Below are 19,320 nucleotides of genomic sequence, written 5' to 3'. Positions count from 1 at the left end.
ATAGCATGTTAGGGGCAAGTGGAGGCAAACGCGGCCGCGGGATAGACCGGGCGGCAGGTGACACTCGGTGTTCTGCGCGTGGGGGTCCTCAGATGGTGGCGTAGAGACCCAAGAGGGGGTCCTGCTGAAGACAGCTGGGGGGACTCGGGGAAGAGACACGATGGAGGGCCACAACCAGGGCATGGAGGTCAGAAGGGGCCCGGGTCGGGATGGAGCCGACCCACAGAGAGCTGCTCACTGGGGGACACAGAGGAGCCTCGGCAGACGCCCCCGGAGCCCCCACCCGATCGAGGCAAACGGAACCCTGGGTGGGTGGCGTCTGGCTGAGTGGGCAGGTAATTTGGGGTGCCTCGAAGACAATTTGGATCTCAGGCCAATCTGTCCGGCTTCTCCGATTAAGACAATTTGGCTCTTTGGGCTTCTGTCCAATGGTCCAAATGGCCCACTCCCTGGGCGCTTGCCGGGGGACCCTCTGTGCCTTGGGTGGGCTGGCACGGACCGCCCCCTGGGTCGTGTCAGCCCCGTCACCGGGGCCCAGAAGCTTCGGGCCTCTAGATTGCTAGTCGGGCTGCCGTGCAGGGGGGCCGCACTGGGGGCAGAGGCGGGGGTGAGGTAAACCTCCCAGCCGCCCGGGTCCCTGCCGCAGCCCTAGGCGCTGAGATGGTGGCTGGGTCGGTACCGCCAGACCCAAGGGCCTCGGGGCCCAAGCGACCCCAGCTGTCCGACACACTCGCAGCTCTCCTGCTCTGCGGGGCTCGTGCCCTCCGGACCTCTCCTACTGCCCGGCATCACCCCACCTGGTCACCAGGAAGCCCCGCGGAGCTCCAAGCTTCCTGGGGCCAAGACGGGGCACTGAGGAGGCGGGCAAGCTGTCACCGAGGGGTGCGGGGAGGGCTCCCCAGGTGCGCGGAAGGCGGCCACCTGCTCCCGCCCGATGGAGCCCCTGGCTCACACATCTGTAGCCCCTTCCCCCCCGGCCGGCTGGGCCAGCCGGGGGCCCCACCTTGGTGGCCTCCGAGCACCTTCCTGACACCTGAAGAGACGCCTCCCTGACCCCTCCTCCGCCCCTCAGGACCCCCGGGGACCAGCCACCGTCCCCGGGGGCCAGGCCAGGCAGCGGCCGTCTCCATTCCCCTCTGACTTCTCGGGGGGCACAGTGGCCAGCACCCCCGCGGAGGCTCCACTCTCCACTCAACCCAAGCGACAGGGACAGGCAAAAATCAAACCAAGGGTGATAAATGGCGGAGGGCAGGACGGCGGCGGGCGCCGCGCAGGTGACGGGTGGTTGGCTTCATGCGTTCCTTGTCCTTGGTCACTGCCCCCCTGTTACACGGGGAGGGGAGTAAGTTTAATTTGGTACATGAGCGCATAAAAAGCTAAGGAGGGAATCAAAAAAAAAAAAAAAAAAAGGAAAAAAAGCCCCAGGAGAAGCCAATTAAAGGGGGGAAATAGATCAATTGGCGTCAATTTGGGTTCCTGATTCGATCTGTAATTCTGCACGTCTCCTCGTCAATCCTTCCTCCTGACCGTGTTGTCCAAACCTTTGCTGGACCACTTCCTACCCCAGAGCATCCCCCCCCCAGCCCCCACTGCCCCCCCACCCACCCCACCAACCTCCAGACTTCCCACACTCCCCATCACCCTTGCCAGCCTCCAGGGGGCCCTCGTTTCTGACAGGCTCCCCCAGGAGGCTGGCAAAGATGACCCCTAGGTGCGCTGGGGGGGTCCCCAGATCTCGCAGGAGCACACCTAGGGGGTCAGGCGACGTGGCAGGGCATGTCTTGCTCGGCCACAGCCATCTCCAGTCTGGCCAAACCCGTTCCTCGCTCGGCACGATAGTAGGTGCGTGGATGCCAGTGGGGTCTGGGGGCATCGGGACTCTCACTGCAGGTGCTGTGGGGTCAGGACGGGTGCCGAGAAGGAGGGGGGATCTTCCTCATCTCGGAAAGATGGAACCACCCGCGCCTGAGCCTGGGACACACACCCTCCCACCCTAGGGCGCATCCCAGGGGACCGGAGGGGAGCACAGGACGTGAAAACCTCATTGCAGGGCAGCTTAGAGAAGAATTTGGGAAGGAATGCGGTCTCATCTGCACGATGCTGGGTTTGGGTATCCCACATATCTGGGTCTGTGTACGTGTGTGTGTACGGATGCACGTGAGGGTTGTGGATGTGTGTGAGCTTGTGTGGATGCGTGTGTGTGAGGGTGCGTGTGTGCGAGGGAGTGTGTGTGTGTGTGTGTGCCCATGCAGGGTTGCGTGTGGGTGCGTGTGCTTTCAAAGGTGAGGATTCAGACGTAAGATTTTGGAGTATGTGGGCGTTTATGCCAATTAAGTTTTATCTGCGCGAATTCGGGTTTTCTGTTCCGTGCACTGCTCCTCGGGTCTTGCTGGGCCCCCCCACAGCTCCATAGCGGTCTCAGTGATGGAAATGAGGGGGAGGAACAGGTTTGGGTCTTTGGTGTCACACTGCCAGAGCCCAGCGAGGGTTTGGTGAAGGAGGGAGATGGCTGGCGAGCAGTGACAAGTCTACCTGCAAATTTGGTGCCTTCCTTTCTCTTGGATGGTCAGCTCACAGCCAATTGAAGTCCAGGTCCGAAAGGAACGAGAAGGAAGGGTGGGGGCCAAATTCTTTTATTTTGCCAATTGTTTTGAAGCCAATTTATTTTTAGTATTTTTTTTCAGCTAATTGATTTTTTTTTTAGGGTTTTCTGGAAAGCTAGTTAGCTTTTCCGGTGTTGCTAAGAAGCCAATTCATTTCAAGGGGGCCGACACGTTTGTGATTGCAATTTTGGTTGTGTAATTTGGGGGTAATTTGGGGGTGACAATTTGGAAGAGAGAGCTAAAGCCAATTGGTTTTGTACATTTTTAAAGATTTTGTTGTGATTCCCTTAGCCCGATGGAGGGGGCCGAGGAGAGACCAGCCTGACGTGGGGAGGTTGGGGCACGGGGGCCAGGTCGGGGGAGCCCGCAGACAGGACGGTACAGAGGTTTCAGAGGTGGGACCTGATGGAAAGGTCCCGGTCAAGAGGAGGTCACGAGTGGATGGTGCCACTTTGCAGAATTACGACAATTTGGCTCACTTCCGATGGCCGGACGCCTCAAGAGAGGCGCCCCCGTGGGCGGCGGGGTCCTGGGTGGGCAGGGCGATCAGGGGACGGTGACGCTTGGCCTCTCTGAACACCTCCAGCTCCTTGGCGAGCGTGCGACCCCGGCGGGCTCGCAGGAGGGCAGGCAAGCCCCTGCGCAGGCGTTGGGCGGACTGCTTCCAGGTGTCATATTGGAAGAATTTGCCCACGGGGTATCTGGGGAAGTTGTCCTGAGAGGGGAAGGGCCGGTCAAGGGGTGCCTGGCCCCCAGCCCCTGGCCCCAAGCCACCCAGGCCCCGGGGGGACATCTGGGCAACCTGCTGGGGGCTGTCCCTAAACCTTCCATCGTGCCTGACGTGTGACAGGTCAGTAACTCCCCCAGCTTCTGGCCAACGCCACCACGGGGGTGGGGGGCACGTGGCAAACATGTAAAGGACTCCCTAGCCGCGCTTCCAGCTAAGGAGCTGCCACGCCCTGGTCCCCTGGCTTAGAGGTAACAGCCTCGACGGGCTCCACAGAGAGGGGAGGGTCCCGGAGACCCCGGTTTCCCTCACAGGGGCCGGGCCGTCCATGGGCTCAGAGCTGGGGGCCGCCCACGGGCCCAGAGCTGGGGTGCCATCCACGGGCCCAGAGCTGGGGGCCGTCCACGGGCCCAGAGCTGGGGGGCCGTCCACGGGCCCGAGCTGGGGGGGCCGCCTTACCGGAAGCACGGTCGGAGGGGTCGACACGTCCCTCTCGGACTTGGCGGGGGTGGCGCAGTAGGTCTCCAGCAGGGCCAGGTCGCAGCTGCGGAAGCAGCACTCTTCCACGATGCCACGGCTGCGGCGGTTCACGCGGCTTGCCGGCCTGCCTGGAAGTCCCACAGGAGGAAGGAAAGGGCACGTCAGCACCAGTGCCCCAGGGGGCTCCCCAGGGTTCCTCCAGCCAGTCCCCCACCCCTGCCCTTGGGACAGGATGCCGGTCACCTTGCAGGGACAGCCAGCCTCGGCCTGGAGGGGAAGAAGAAAGCGAGAGGGGGGCGCGCAGGGGCCCCAGAAAGGAGAGAAGGGACAGCGGGTGAGCGCGCTCCAGGACCAGCCCCCTGGCCTCTCGGTGCCTCCCTCGTCGTATGTAAAGTGGGCACGGCCTCCTGGTCCACCACCAGGGGCTGTTTGGAAAATGCACGGGGCCCGGCCCCACATCCTGGGATCCCAGGATCCTGACCCAAAGGCCGACTGGGACCCAAGTGCCGTCCCCGAACCAACCAGGAGCCTGGGTGCCTGCGGCCCTAGAGACGCCGCCGCGACAGGTAGGAATGGGAGGAAGAAGGAGAAGACGGGAGGAGAGGAGTGAGGACCTGCAAAAACCACGCCCTCCTTTCTTCCCGTCCTCCCCCTCCCCTCCGCGCACAGGCTCCACACTCAGCTGCAAGGAATCCGCCATCGCTGGGGGGAGGGAGGGGAGCCCCTAGTAAGGGGTCCAGGTGCAGGGTCAAAAGGGCTGGGGGCTCAGCCCAGCCCTCCTTCCAGGGAAACCTGGTGCCAGGGGGCCACTCCCCGGGCAAGGGCCAGCCAGCACCAGACCGTACAGTGCCATCTCCTGCCCCCAAACGTGGCAGGAGAGAGAGGCCACAGGAGAAGCCAGGGCAGGCAGGGGCCTCAGAAGCGTCAAGAAGCAGGAAGGCTTTTTAAAGAGAAGCTTTGACATGCCAAGACGGGCATTTACGGCCCATTTCAGAGGGTGGGTAAGTAAAGGCTGCAGAAGAAGATGCCTTGTGGTGGGTGACGGGCTGGTTACGACGAGCCTTATGGCCATTGCCTGCTTGCCCCGGCCATGTCCCCACCCACACCCAGCCCTGAGCGGTGTCTGGCTGAGCCCAGGGGCAGCACACACTCCCTCCCCGCCTGAGGGTCAAGAAACTGCCCCCCAGTTTCTCCTGTCATCCAGATGGACACTCTCCGGAACTCCCCTGACCCGTCCTACAGTTAAAGAAACTGAGGCCCAGATTGCTGGGAAGCAAGGGCAAGAGCCCACACCCCGAAGGAGAGGTCACCTCCAGCGGGGGACCCGCCCTGCCACACCGGGCACAGGGGCAAGGGAAAGCGGAGGTCTCCATGTGCCCAGCCAGCTCCCGCAGGTCGGGAATCAGAGAGGAGGGCGAGGAACAGCCAAAGCACTCGGGCCAGCAGGCGGGCACCCTGCATTGTGCCCTGCCCCTCGGGTGCGGATCCCACCCAGCCCTGGGGGCCCCGGCGGTCCCCTCCTGTGGATGGAGCCCAGCGTCCCCCAGCACATGGGGCATGCACACTCACGCCACCAGCAACATGTGCTTTTATTCTTACTGGTTTTCAACCCATTTGATTCCATTTGAAATCTAACCATCCACGGGTATCTGCCCGTTGCCAAGATGTGGGCAAAACGTGCGGGGAAACCAGTGCCCGCAGCCCTGCCCGTGGGCAGGTCAGGGAGAAGCAGGAGGGAAAGGGCTGCCTCCCTGCGGGGAAGCCCGGCCTCCAGCCCACTCTGCACCCGACCCGCACCTGCCACTTAAGGTCTGGTCCCCCTGTAGATACCACCGTCCACTCTCCCTCCCACCTTGAGTCATGTTGCAAGAAATCAAGGAGTGCGGGCACCGCCCAGGCACACTGTAAGTGCCTAATAAATGTGGACTGCAAGGGCGTGACCGCGCTCTCAAAGTCTCAGAGCAAGGGCCCCGGGCTCATTCACCTCCGAGGGGCCTCCCTGGGCCCGACCCCCAGGCCAGGTATCCTGAAGGACCTGCAGAGGTGTCTGGCATGCGGTAAGGAGGACGCCAGCATCTATCGAGCACCAGCTATGTACACCCCTCCGCCCTTGCTCCGCTGAGCTACTTACTGAAGTAGAAGCCGCGGTCCCCGCAGACAAACTGGAGGGTGTCCACCAGCTCCCCGCCGCACAGAGTCTCACTGGGGCGGTAAGCAGCATAGCAGCACGAGGCGAAGGCCAAGAAGGCGAGCAGCACCAGCATCGACTTTCCCACTCGGATCCCCATTGGTGTCTGCGGGTGGAGACGAGAGGCGTGAGCCCGCCGCCCCGCCACGGCCAGGTCCAGGCCTCTGCCACTGCCCGCCAGCCAGGGTGTCCCGAAGTGCTGGCCCCGCCAGGGGATGAGGGCCTGCTCCCTTTGGGGACACTAAGCCCAGCCATCTCCTAATTTAAAGTCCAGTTACAGTTTTAAAGCATGGCTTTCTCCTTAATCTTAATTGTTTTAACTACAGAAGAACAGGCGCTTTCACTGCTGAGGCAGGCAGGATGCAGAACTGCCCCGCGCGAAGGGCTGTGTGTGGAGCACATCTTTGAGGGGCACCAAGTGCTAGTCGGTAATTTCACGTGGGGATCGCTGCCCCCATCGTTACTACTGCAGGGGCCCAGCCACACCCAGAGCTGCAGGGGCCAGTGCTGGACACTGGACCTGGCCTCCATCCTATGATGTCATGGGGGCGGGGCCGGCACAGGGCAGCGGCCACTCCTCGGGCCTCCCAGCGCCAGCCAAGATGGCAGACGGCCCCACCCCAGCACAGAACATGTGCATCCCAGAGGACCAGCTAAGCAAGGGTGCCAGGAGGACCAGCCTCCCTCCCAAAGCAACAGGGGGCTTCTGCTGGGCCAGCACCACCCTTCTCCTTCCCGCACTGCCTTTCCCGCCCTCTCAGTCTGCGGCTGAGCAAAGCCTGGGTCAAGGGTCCGACGGTCAGCACGGCGGTGCCAGCCACGCTCCCAGGAGCCTCCTTCTCCTACATCACTTAGTCCCTCGACTCCAGTCTGCCCCGGGCACCCCAAACACACATAAAAGCCAAAAGCCTCCTTTCCAGGCCTCGCATCACACTACCCAGGGCCAGGGACCTCCAAGTCCCTCCAGGACCACCAGACCCTCTCCCCATTTGGGGTACCAAACCCTATCCCAGGAGCTGGAGAGAACAGGCCGGGCCACCTGGAGGCCAGACCCTAGCTCCCTCAGGGTACCATCTAGAAGGAGAAGCACATTTCAAGACACACCCCTTCGCAAGGCTGTGTGGCTGCAGACCTGGGGCAAGGGTTAACCAGGTCCCCTAAGGAGTCGGGGGGCTTGAAAGGGACCTTGACTCCTCTTTAGACACAGCAAGCCACCCCCGCCCCTCCAAAAGGTGGAAGCCCCCCAGGCAGGCAGCCCCAGCCTGCCCTCTGCAGGCCCAGGTATGAGCCCCCTCTGGGGGGACAGTCACGGCCGGGTGCTCCTGAGCCCCGTGGCACCCGCAGGCTACCCTAGTAAGGGCCTGGGTGGAGCTGCCCACGTGTGTCCCTCTTAGGCTGTGCACCCAGTGAGCACAGAGGCGCCGAGCAGCGCGCCCCTCGCCAGCCTGGAGCAGGACTGCTGCATGCTGGGCCCAGGGGAATTTTGATGCAATAAATCGTGTAGGAAATGAGGGACTGAGGAGGAAGCAGTCTCGCTCAAGCTCCTGACGAGCAGGGCCGGCTCCACGGAAGGTCGAAAGCGCCGCCTCGCTTAGCCCACCTCCTCCTCCCTGCACCAGACCCCAGCCTGTCTCCCGCCACCCCAGGGCCGCCCCCCCCCTCCGAATTCTAAGAACAAATTTGGCCAGCTAGGGAGTCGGTGCCGTCCGAGCGGCAGCTCCATCCTTCTGCAAGCCCAGCCACTTAGTGTGGGGTCCAGTGCAGGGCACCAGCAGACAGCAGAAGACCAGACGAGAGGCATGCAGCTGTGCGGGCCAGGTGAGCAAGCGGGCAGAGGAGGGAGGGCAGGGGTGAGAGGGCAGAGGCAGAGAGGAGGGACGAAGGGCCTGAGTGAGAGGCAGCGGGCAGGGGCCAAGGGGCTGAGGCCGGAGGCGCTCAGCAGCCGGCAGGCCGGAGCGGGAGGGCAGCGGGGTCCTCGCTCAACAGCCCTGGTTACCTGCAGCTGGACAGGAGGCTCGCTGGGGCTGGAGGAGGAGGAGGATGAGGAGGAGGAGGAGGAGGAGGAGGAGGAGGAGGAGGCTGGAAGGCTGCCTCGGAGGAGAAGCTAATGTCCAGTTTGCAGGCTGGTCAGTGCCTCAGCTTTTATGTCTGAGACGGCTCCTCCCAGCCCCGGCTCCACCCTACCCCCACCCCTCTCCCTGCTGACCACTCCCCCCGCCCCCTTTGCTCCCGCCCCCTCCCTCCTTCCAGCCATTCCCTTCTCTGCGGCACCCCCAGCCGCCTTCCCCACCATCTCTTAGCAGAGAACGGGGGCTGGGGGGGCTCATCCTGCACCCCCAGCCCATCTTGGCACCGGGAAATGGGGGGGGGGTGCAGGGAGGGGGGCTGCTTTCCACCTCCTTGTATGGAAACTTCCATCTGCCCACTGGGGCAGGGGCAGTTACCCTCTCTGGGTTGTCCACTCCTGCCCTTTTGAGCCCTGCACCAGGCCCTCTCTCCAGATTCCTGGCTGGCAATGTTGGGGACAGAGAAAGGGAGGCTATAGGGGGGTGCGCTGCGAATGCGGTGTCTGGCAGGACTCTTTTGCCAACTCGGCCCCCCTCGCTCCATCCTGGCCCCGCCCACCCAGTTTTCCTCTCTCGGTCTTGCTGGCACTGAGTCAACATACCAGGGTGGGTTTCTGAGATTTGTGCCCGTCCTCGTTGCACTGCCCCCCGCCCCCGCTCCCGCGGCACAAATCACAAACTTTCAGCAACACCCCCTGCACCCGCAAAACGACCAGGAAGTCGCCTTGCAGACAGCTCACACCTCCCTTGGCACTTCCCAAGTCCCCACCCCCGCCCCCCCCCACCCCTCGCCCCCTCCTCCGCGGCACAGGGCAGAGCGCGGGGTTTGCGACGCGGAACGTGACCGACAGCCCCCCACCCCGTCTGCCCCGGGCCCAGCCGCCCCGCCCGGCCCGGCCCGGCCCGGCCCGCACGCAGCTTACCTGGAAGCCGGCGCAGGGGCCGCCCACCTCCCTGCTGCGTATTGCAAACCGAACAGCGGGCGTTGGCCCTCCTGCCGGGCACTCCTCTGCCAGCGCCGCTCTGGCCGAGTCGCGGGGGCCGAATGTGCGACGGGGCAGAACGGGGGGATGGCTTTTTTGGGGGGGTGGGAAACTCGTCTGATTGTTTGGGGAGGACGGGCTGTCTGCGGGCTGGGGCGGGCCAGATGTTGTACTTTTAGGGGGGGAAAGGGTATCGGGAAATGAGGTCAGCTGTTGTATCAAGGATAGAGAGGGGCAGAGATAGTGAGAGAGACAGAGTGAACGTGAAAAGGGGGGGGCCGAAGAGAGGGCGAGAGAGAGAGAGAGGACAGCGAGAGACGGGCAGGCGCACAGCGGGAGAGAACAGCGGAGAGAGAAACAGAAAGCGTATAATTAATCCACTTTGGGACGGCGAAGGCGAGAGGGCGGGCGTGGAAGGGGAGGGAGTTGGAGGCAAGGAGCTGGGGGGGGCGGGAGGGAGCAAAGGGAAGGCTGCGGAAGAAGAGAGGGGGCCGGGACCAGAGGCCGGAGAGGGGACGGGGAGCGCAGAGAAGCGAGGAAAGGGCGCAACGTCGGGGGCCGGGGAAGGTGCTGAGGGGGGCGGAGCGGAGGCGTCACCCGGGCCGCGGGCGCCCAGCTCGGTTTGGGCCGACGGAGCCCTCGGCCGTCGCGAGCCCGGGCCTCGGGGGGGCGGCGGTGGCGGCGCCGGGGCCGCTCGGGACGCAGCGAGGAGGGGGAGCGGCCGGGCTGCGCGCCGGGGAGGGCCGGGAGGGAGCGCGGGGGATGACAACGCCGGCGGCCTGCGAGCCGGACTGCCTGCGGGGGGGACCGCCTCCTCGGGCGAAGCGGGACGGGCGTTGAGGTAGATGAGGAGGAGGCGGCGGGGGATCCGCAGGCCGGCGGAGCGCGACCCCGCCGACGGCGCCCGAGATGGGAGTCAGCAGCGTGGCGGCGGACGGCGTCGACGCGGGGCCGCCAGCCGGGTGGAGGCGCTGGCGGGCCGAGCGCGGGCGGGCGTGGGCCAGGAGGCGGGGGCGGCCGGAAGGGGGGGGCCGGGGGCCGGCCTGGCCTCACGCAGCTCCGCCGGAGAGCAGGCGAACTCCGGGCGCCAACGCCCGGCTCTTATAGCCGCGCCACCCCGCGGCTCGGCGCCCGCTCGGGCCCCGCTGGCCGTGCGCCCGCGCCAATGGGCGCCCGCGGGGCCCTCGCCCCGCCCCCGGACCGCCCTCGCAACTCGAGCCAAGGGCGGGGGGCGGGCTTGGGGTCCCGGGGGGCGGCGGTCGGGGGGGGGGCTGTGGGGTGCGCGGGGGCGAGATTGGATTGGGGGCAGGGATCGGCAGAGTTCGAAAGAAATCCCGAATCGCCATTCTAAAGTGTTTGGGGGCCCCGTCTTAGGTTCCGGGGTGCCAAGGTCCCCGCATTAGTGCACGGGGGACGCGAGGCGACCAGGGTGGGCGGCGTCACATGCCCTAGCGACGGCCGGGTCCCCGCGCCCGGCCAGGGGGCTACGCGGCGAGGGTGCCCTGTCGGAAGGCGGGCGCAGGTGGCTCGACACTGGGTCGGGGGTCCCCGAGTGCCGCTGGGATGTGCAGGGGAAGTGGGGAGTCCCTGGGCGCGGGCGGGGCGCGCCGCCGCCACCTGCCCGAGCAGGCGCAGCACCTCGAGCCGCAGCCGGAGCCCGAGCGCCCCCCGGTGCCGCGCGGGAACCGGGGAGTAGCCTCGGCGGCCGCCAGGTGCGGTACGTGGGGAGGGCCGGCCGGGCCAGGACCGAATCTGGGCCAGGCATGGGGCCGGCCCGGGCTGCGCCTGCCGGGAGAGAAACGAGCAGGGCGGGAAACATCGCTCAAATCCTACCTGCATGACCGGGCTCACCGGGGTGCATCTAAGCAGCTCGCCTTTGGGGCCCACCCAAAATATCCGGATAATAGTTCCCCCGTCCTCAGTGCGTTGGACTTGCGTAGACTCGGGTTCAGCCCCAGGGGCCACCACGATAATTTGGGGGTCTGGGGAAACCATCTCCTGGAGAGTTTGGACGATGTAAGAAGTCGTTGTGATTTTTACCAAGTCAAAAACCACGCACAAGCCCCCGCGCCCCGCCCGCCCCCAGGAGCCCCGGCCGCCAGCGCCCCTCCGAGGGGAAGGGGCCGCCGGCGGCGGAAGCCCGCGCCCGGCTCGCCCCCTCGCACCGCCATCAATCACGTCGCCCGCGCTCGGCGCGCGCCTCCCGGAGTCCTCCGCCCGGCGGCTGGAGGCGCCGCGCCGCCCGAGCCGGGTGCGCCTCTCCTCCGCGTCCCTCCTACCCTGCGCCCTGCCTGCCCCGCTGGGGGGCCGCCGAGGCGCTTTCCCCACGACCGTGATCTTTGCAGAGAGCAAACGAAAGCGGCGCGGGTTTCAGGGCGCCCGGCCCAGCGAGCGCGGCCGCCGAGGGGCTAGCCCGCCGCAGGCTCCCGCGCCCCGCGCCGGTGTCCCCGGCAGCCGCTCGGGACGGCGGGACGGCGGCGGGTGGGTTTGGGAGCCGGGCCGGGACGCGAGGCGGCGGGGAGCTCACCGCGAGGCTGGAGGCCGGAGGCTGCGACCGCGGGCGCGCTAGGAGCCGAGGCAGAGAGCGAGCGCTCTGCAACGGGCGGTGGACGCGCTGAAGGTGAGCGAGACCCCGGGGGCAGTCCCCAGTGTCCGGGGGCAACGCCCAGTCCGTTGGAAGACCCGGGGACAATGCCCAAATTTGGGGGAAACTGGGGGCAATGCCCAGTCGTTTTCCTGGACGCGGGAGAAGCACTGCCTACGTCCTGGAGGACACGCTGCCGGGCCAAGTGTGTTTGGGGAACACAAGAGAAATTTTCCAACTCCGAGGAGCTCCGGGGACTTCGTAGGAGACGCAGAGAGGCCCAGAACCAGTGCCCGTGGTACGCGGGATTGGGGAAGCTGCAGAGACTGCGGCGGGGCCGGGAACAATGCCCAAAGGCCGGGAACGCAAGTCAGAGCCGCCTGATTTGCGGGCGAGAGAACGAGTGTCCTGAAGTGGGGACCCAAGGGAGGTTGCGTCGGTGTGGGGAACTTCGATTCATGACTAAATTCGAGACTCCAGAAAAAGAGTCCGAATCTGAGGACCGGGGAGATGTCTCCCTGCAACTGGGGGACAAGGGAGCCGCGTCTAAAATGTGGGGACCCCAGCATCTGGGTCAGCACGCTTGTGGGGGTCCCACTTTGTGGGGAAGTAGGTTTGGGGATGACCCGAGGAAAATGCTCAGCGTGAAACTTGGGAGAACCCCAGAGGCGTACTGTCTAAAACTGGGGGAAGAAAAACAATGGACACATTTTGGGGATCTAGGCAAATCGTCCGTGCGGTGGAGAAGAGTGGAGATTAATTTCCACAACTTAGAAATTCAAGTTAGTGGCCTGGACGCTTGCAGCACCCAAGGAAAGTAACTTGCATAATTGCTGTGGCTTTTGAGAAAATTCTCAATGTCCTTTAGAGAATCAAGAAACACGATCTAAATTCGGGGCAACCTGGGGTGTGATCAGGACATTTGAAGAAGGCAGAAAATCAATGTCCTTTTATATGTTAATTTTTACATTGGTTTCAATTAGTTTATTTTTGGTGAACAGGAAAAAAATATATTTTCCTGGGCACTGCCTGCATTTGGGGAACCCTAGTAAGACGTGGCCCAAGTTTGGGGATCCATGAAAATTGTTCAGTAGAGATTGGTACCTAAATTTCAGGGAACCTGGTTAGTAGCAAGGAAGCTTGTAGGACGCGGCCTATAATACCTGGGATTTCCAGGACCCGGGGGATATTTTTCGGTATCTGGGCAATTTCACTTTGGGAGGCCTGTGGAAAATTGCCTAAATTTAGGGGGACTCGGGGCAAGGATCATAAAGTCAGGGGACCCGTAAATCAATTTCAAAAAAAGTTCAATTCTTTTGTGGAGGGGGGAAAAAAATCTCAGTTTATTTTGGAGGGCTGGCAGACAGTATCTCAATCTGGAGGCCCCAGAAAAATCATTTTTGAATCTGGGAATCCAAAGAAGTTCTTCAAAGTCCTCAGGAGAATTGAGGGTCAGTATCTAAGTTTTAGGGGGAAAGGATTAAGAGTTCCTAAGTGGTGGGGCCTGAAGAATCAGTGCCTGAAGTTGGTTATCTACAGGGGGTTTGCAGTGTCTGGGAGACCCAGAAAATGTCGACTAAATTTGGGGTGACTCAGTGGGTGCCTGGGATGCTTTGGAGCCCAAGAAATCAGTGCCTTTCTGTGACAGAAGTGTAACATTGAATGTGTTTGGGGGGCCTGGAGGGCAATGCCTAATGTTGAGAGCCCAGCGTGTCCAAATAGAGGAAAGGGTCCAGTGTTGGTTGGCCTGGGATTTGGGATCAGTTCTGAGTTTTAGAAAACCTGGATTCTTGTCAGTAAGCTCGTGGGGCCCAGGGAATTTTTTAATATTCAGAATGTTATGAGGCGGAGAAAATATTCAGAATATTTGGTTACTGGGACACTCAAAAGAGCTTGGTATAACAAGATATAGGCTCTGTGAAAGAGTTTGTTTTGTGCGTGGTTTGACCCAGGGGGACCTGGGAGATTTGTGATTTGGGGGAATCTGCCTGTTCCACGATCACAATTGAGCACACCTTGGATAATTGCTCCGTGTGCTTTCGGGGCCTGGGTAACAGTGTCTAAATTTTAAGGAACGTGATTAGTGGCAAGGAAGCTTGGAGATCCCCGGAAATGAACGCCCCATATCTTCATGGCCCACCAAAAAAAAAAAAAAAACTGGGGGGGGGACCAGAAATCAATGCGTTTTGGGGACCAGAAATCATCCTCTCAATTTTGTGGAACTCAGGAGATCAGAGCGCAGACTGTTTATGATTCAGAAAGGGGATCGGCGTGCTTTGGGTGTAATGCCTAAATTTTGGTGGAGGTATGGGAAGCAGCGTTCAGACTCTGAGGGTCCCGGGGAAATGGCTTAGTGTGTTGCGGAGGTGGGGGGGGGGTGCCTAGGATTCTTTGTGGAAAATTTGGGGAACCCAGGGTGAGGCCAACACATTTGTGGAACTCAGCAGATAATGCCCCGAACTCTGGTGAACCAGGGGAACAGGGCTTCAGTGTGGGGGGCCCAGAACAGGGGTGGTAAGCTTGGGAGCCCCTGTCGTCCAAAATTATTACAGGGACACAGGAAGAGAGCTCCACTTGTTTGGGAATGATGCCTAAATGCCAGAAAAACACTGTGCACATTCTGGGGAGCCAGGCGAATTGGTCAGCCTGACCACAGGACCCAGGGTTAATGTTTAAATCTTCCTGAATAGGGTTTGCCACTGTGTAACTCTGCAGAACCTGGGGGTGGGGCTGGGGGTATATAAAATTGTGAAGAGCCTGGGAGAAAGCACCCAGTGAGTTTGGGGACCCAGGCCAGTAGTGTAAACCTGGGAAAGCCAGTGGGGGTTATGCCGTTTTCAGATCCCCAGAAATTAATGTCCAAAAAACCCCAAAACAAAACAAAACAAAACCCCTTGTGACCTGGAGAAATGTTTAATGTATTGGGGGGACCTGAGCAAGGCTTAAATTTGGAAGAGACCAGAAAATATAATGTCTGCGATCCGGAGGAGCGGGGAAGGTGCTGGGTGGGTTGGGACCCTGGGAATGGAGGGCTGCGTTTGAGAGGTTGAGCTCCGGGGCCCGGGGAAGCACCCGCCGCTGGGGATCCGCCGCCCCCGGGACTCGCGCGGAGCAGTGGCGCCCTCCCCGGGGGACGCGAGTGCGGGTTGCGCGGCGGCGGCGGCGGCGGCGGCGGCGGCAGCTCCGGGGTTGGTGCGCGGGATTGCCAGGGGCGCCCTCCACCCCGGCTGGCACATCGCTTCTCCCGCTTTTGCCTCCTCGCCCCTGAGAGCGCTTCCTTGCAGAAGCCCGGCCGGGCGGGCGTCGGGGTGGAAGGGAGAAACCCGAGAGCCGCGGGGGAGCGATGGGGCGCTGCTCCCCCGGCGCTCCCGGGACTCCGGGCTCCCCGCTCAGCCGCCTGCGAGGAGGCCCGCGGGCTCCCCGCCGCCGCCGCGCCCCACGCGCTCCCGCGCTGCGAGCCTAGGCGAAGCCGCGGCCGGGCTGCCGCCGCGGGCAGGCTCGTCCCCGGCTCGGTTTGGGGGCCCGGGAGCACCCCCGGCGGCCACCCCCTGCTCGCCCCGGCGCTCCGCGAGCGCCGTCCGGGCCTTCCCCAGCCCCCAAACGAGAGCGAACCCAATTTTGTTTTGGTAATGCGGGAGAGTAGAAGGGCTGGGGAAGAGGAGGGGAAAGTGGGGGGAAGAGATGGGGGGCAGGTCTGCACGGTGGCTGGGGGTCAGGGGTCTCCTTTCGTTTTTCTCTAAGAGAATTTTCATGAAAAGCCTCCCTCTCCGGGCTGTGAAAGCCTAGTTCCTTGAAGACAAACCCTGAACCCTACCCAGCCCCAAGGCCCTGGCGGGAACTGGGTCACCCCCTCGGAACTGGGCAATGTGGGAGGTGGGGGACAGCCACCCCAGGGGCATCTGTGGGTTGGGGGCGCTGCCAGAGAGGGGGTGCTGCTGGGGGCAGCAGAATGACGGGGCCCCGGGACCGGTACGCCGGCCGTCGCTTGTCCCCGCTGTCACCCCACAGAGGGACCCCAGCTAGAAGGGGGGGCACCTCAAAGCCTGACACTCTGGAAAGGCAGGGGTTAATGCCATTGGACAGGTGTGGGGACTGGGCAGGGCTGAGGCAGCCCTTTCACAGGAGCTTGGCAGGACAGGGAGGACACCCCCCCACCTATGAAAAAAAACAGCCCATTTTCCACCCAGAGCCCAAGGCACGTGGGGAATGTTCCCCCTTCAAATTCCAGTCCGTATCAATCACCCCCGTGTCCATTCCAAGAACATCTGGCCTGTCTCGCCCCCCCCCCGCCCATCACTGCCCCCCTTCCCCCCTCCACCAGCCTTCTGCAGTCCCCAGCGTCCCTGGCTTTCAGGCCTATGCCTATAGGAGGGAGGGCGAGGACGGAGCCTCCAGAAGGGAAGCCTGGCCTCGTAGCTCCCTATTCTGTGGCAGCTTGTGAATTTGGGGGCGAGGAGTATTTCTAAGTGCCTGTCTGCGGACCCGGCTGCCTGGGAGCCCAGAGCAGATCTCAAGTCCTGGATGAGGGCCTCTGTTCCCTTGGCCCTGCTCTGGGCTCCCCACCTCTCCTCCAGGCCTGCCTCCCAGGCTGGGGTGGCAGAAGGCTGGGACGTGTGTCAGTGGGGCCGCCTGGGCGCATCCCTGCCAGTGGCCCTTTGGTGAGCCCCTCCCCTGCTTTGTGCCCTGAGCAGGCGCCAGCCCTGGAGAAGCTGCCGCTGGTGCTTGCAGACCTGGACCTTGGAGGTAAGACGGCTGAGGCCACCTTGGGGTGCCAGGCTGGGCCATCAGGGCGAGGGGGAGGGGGGCAGAGATGCACTTCCTCCCCGTGAGGGGCTGCCTGCTGAACCCTCGCCTTATTTAGTCACGAGTTCGGCTAAAGGGGCAGGGTTGTCGGGGGCAGATCCGGGTCACCGCGGGGCTCAAAAAGGGCACTGGCCGCCCCCAGCCAGGACCAGCCGCCCAGGTCGCCCCGACTTCCGGCCCCCCACGGTAGGAAGGGACCTGCCAGCAAGCCTGGCGTGTCGTGGGGCTGGGGTCTCCCCCAGCACAGGGCTTGGCTGGCAGGAACTTCAGCCTCAAGCGCCATTCCCCTCCCACCCCTAACGACCTCCCCGCCTCCCACCGTAGTGCTCCAGCCCTGCAGCAGCCCTGGCCGCCCCTCCAGATCTGCAAACCATATTCCAAAGAGAATAATCATCCCCCCAAAGATTCGGACTCACCCCAGCAAGCCCAGCCCCTGCACCCAGGCCCGCGGCTCCGATGCTCCTGCTTTGCCGGTTCCCTTGCTCCCGCCCGCCCTGCAGCCGGCCTTTCCCACTCCCCGGTTTCCTCCCCCGGCTCTGGCTCCGAGCTGGCCGCCCCCCCCTCCCTGGGACCAAGCCCAGCATTTTACAAACCCGGCTCGTTCTCCGGGAGTCCCCTGAGCGCCCCTCCTTCACCCCCCCACAGGGCACCCGCCACTGGGGGCAAGGACCCTGCCCTCCAATCTAGGAGGGACACCCGCTTCGGTCAGCCCAGCTGGAAGCAGGGGACCCAGGCCCCAGCTGGAACGCCAGGACCCGACGGCACAAGCCACCCAAGGCACAAGGCACCACAAGCCACTGATCAATAAACCAAAAGTCAGAAGTACGTATGGGTCGGTGTGAGGGCACCAGGGGAGGGGACCAAGCAGGCGCTCTCGGGAAGGACCGAGGCGCTGCCACTATTGTACTCTTTTATGTAGTGTCTGAACTAAAGACACCTTTAAAAAACATTCTTGGTTTCTCTCTCGGATGGGCAGACCAGCCTGCAAGGGGGCACCTGCTGCGCCCCCCACTGCAGGCCCTGAAGAGTGGCCTCTGTCGCTTTGGGGTCAGGCGCAAGCACACAGCCCCACCCACCTCCACCTCCAAAGCTCTCCGAGAGCCTGGAGCAAGCACCCCTCTGGGGCAGCTTAGCCCGGGCCCCCACCCCGGTACCTGCTGCGTGAACCCTGCGGCCACCACCACGGAGCTGGCTCCAGAAGTGTCCAAGGAGGCTCTGGCCCCTGGGCCTTTCTAGTCACCCCCCCCCGGCCCCCACTCACACACAGGAAGCCCCGCCGGACTGAACACAATGGAATCATGACAGCAGCACTCAGAGTGCCTCTCCCGGCCTCTGGTCATACCTCACTTGTGCCTCACAATTCTCAACAGCCAGGAGGGCTGCGCCTGTTGCCCACTTTGACAAACGGGGACACAGAGAGGTCAAACCACTGGTGTGAGGACACACAGCCAGCAGCCCAGGACAGGGAGGACTGGGTCTCACATGCCCCAGCTGAGCCCAGCTTTCCTGGAGTCCCCTATTCCTCCCCAGCGTATGAGTTTTTCCCCTGTGCCCTCCCCTCCTTCCCCCCTCCTCCAATTCTGTCCTCACCTTGACCCCCTCCCTGGCTTCTCCCCTAGGCTGCCCCCCTCCCCCTTCCTCTGTCCTTCTTCTACCAGGAGCTCCCCTCTGAGGACCATGCCGCTGCCCAGACTGCAGGGGGCCTGCTCTGCCCACACCTGAGCCCCCCAGGGAGAGAGGCACCTGGAGCCGACCACCTGAATCCCAGATGGCAGCTGTGTGACTCTGAACACACCCCCAGGCCCTCTGAGCCTCCACTCCTTGTCAAAGGGGGGGATGGGAACTGAGACTGCCTGGGGGGCTCTGAGCACCAGAGGAAATCAGGCCCCTGTACAGAGCCTGCTGCACAGAGATCTGTACCAGGGGACGCTGGGTCCTGCCCTGGGAGTCTGGAATCACTCACCTCTGTGGGGCTGGAGCTGACGGCCGACTTCAGTTCTGAGCGGGTGGGGATCGCCTGGGCCACAGGCCGCAGCAGCTGACCTCCGGGCTGGGGCCTCGGGTGGCTCTGGCCTGCTGCAGCTCAGGCCGGGGCTCGGGCTGCGGCTCAGGCTGGGGGGCAGCCTGGGCAGGGAGCTGACCCGGAGGAGATGTGGGGCCTTGGGGCTGGGAGCCGGAGTCCACCTCCTCTTCCTCAGGCTCAGTGGTGACTCTTCGGCCCCTGGGGAGAAGCAAAAGGGTGTTCCTAAGATGACCGCTTTTAAAACAAATCCCCCCCCCCAAGCCAGGGCCCTGGTCCCCTGCCCCTCCCCTGGCTGTTGGGTGGAGAGGCCTGCAGGTCACCTTGTCAGGGTTTGGGCGGTGGCTCCCCTTCCGGTCCCTCTGGCTGCCCAGCTCTCCCTTTCTTAAAGCACTAGGGAAGGAGGAAAGTACCCACAGTTCACCCAGAGCTGGACTTCCCAGCAGCCAAGCCTACAGAGGTGCCCATGGAGGACACCCTCTTGTTGGACAAGCTGCCCCTTCCTGGGGTGGACTTCTGCCTGGGCATGGGGGCTGGGGGCTGCACACAAACTACCTGTCTTGGGGGATCACAGCACGCGATATCAAAATTCTCCCCTCTACTCCCCAACATTCCCACCTTGAATGGAAGCAAGGAGGGAGCCGGGCACAAACCAAAGGACACAGCTCTGCCTCGGGAAGGCAGCTGAGAGTGGGGGGAAACTGGGCTTCTCTGGGGAAATGAACCCCTTCCCCACAAACACCACCCTGGGTGGACGGAGGCGTCTGGGACCCTGGGTGGTGGGGAGAAACACGTCATGCACAAAATAATGCACTCCTGGAGAAACTACCCAGGGCAGGGGAGGCTGGGAGGGGGCCCAGGGGAAC

The 19,320-nt window shown here is 63.2% G+C and overlaps 1 protein-coding gene across 7 annotated transcripts; it reads right to left on the bottom strand.

Annotated features, from left to right (window-relative positions):
• Window positions 1-2,618: 2,618 nt before the first annotated feature.
• IGF2 (insulin like growth factor 2) lies at window positions 2,619-18,480 on the bottom strand. Of its 7 annotated transcripts, none has more exons than XM_036860921.1 (5): window positions 11,575-11,731; window positions 10,881-11,045; window positions 5,942-6,104; window positions 3,790-3,947; window positions 2,674-3,318 (listed from the first exon to the last, which is right to left on the bottom strand). In XM_036860921.1, exons 2-5 carry the CDS (start codon window positions 11,040-11,042, stop codon window positions 3,079-3,081), a joined length of 723 nt encoding a protein of 240 aa, XP_036716816.1. In that variant the 5' UTR covers window positions 11,043-11,045; window positions 11,575-11,731; the 3' UTR covers window positions 2,674-3,078. The 7 variants fall into 7 exon arrangements, with proteins under 7 accessions (XP_036716822.1, XP_036716816.1, XP_036716818.1 ...); XM_036860923.1 differs by having other exon boundaries at window positions 3,790-3,938; XM_036860927.1 differs by lacking the exons at window positions 10,881-11,045; window positions 11,575-11,731 and adding an exon at window positions 8,988-10,122 and having other exon boundaries at window positions 2,619-3,318; window positions 3,790-3,938.
• Window positions 18,481-19,320: the final 840 nt, after the last annotated feature.

The sequence above is a fragment of the Balaenoptera musculus genome, chromosome 8 (genome assembly GCF_009873245.2).
Source record: "Balaenoptera musculus isolate JJ_BM4_2016_0621 chromosome 8, mBalMus1.pri.v3, whole genome shotgun sequence".
Lineage (NCBI taxonomy): Eukaryota > Metazoa > Chordata > Mammalia > Artiodactyla > Balaenopteridae > Balaenoptera > Balaenoptera musculus.
The sequence above is the reverse complement of the archived record's forward strand: the minus strand, read 5'-3'. Positions and strand labels throughout refer to the sequence as shown.

What these genes read in the sequence shown, in the direction of transcription:
- IGF2 (XM_036860921.1), bottom strand. Translation starts at nt 11,042, where the DNA reads ATGGTTTCCCCAGACCCCCAAATTATCGTGGTGGCCCCTGGGGCTGAA. An exon ending in GGACCGCGGCTTCTACTTCA is followed by an intron (nt 3,948 to 5,941) that starts GTAAGTAGCTCA and finishes TTCCTCCTGTGG; the next exon opens with GACTTCCAGGCAGGCCGGCA. An exon ending in CCCCTCCGACCGTGCTTCCG is followed by an intron (nt 3,319 to 3,789) that starts GTAAGGCGGCCC and finishes TTCCCCTCTCAG; the next exon opens with GACAACTTCCCCAGATACCC.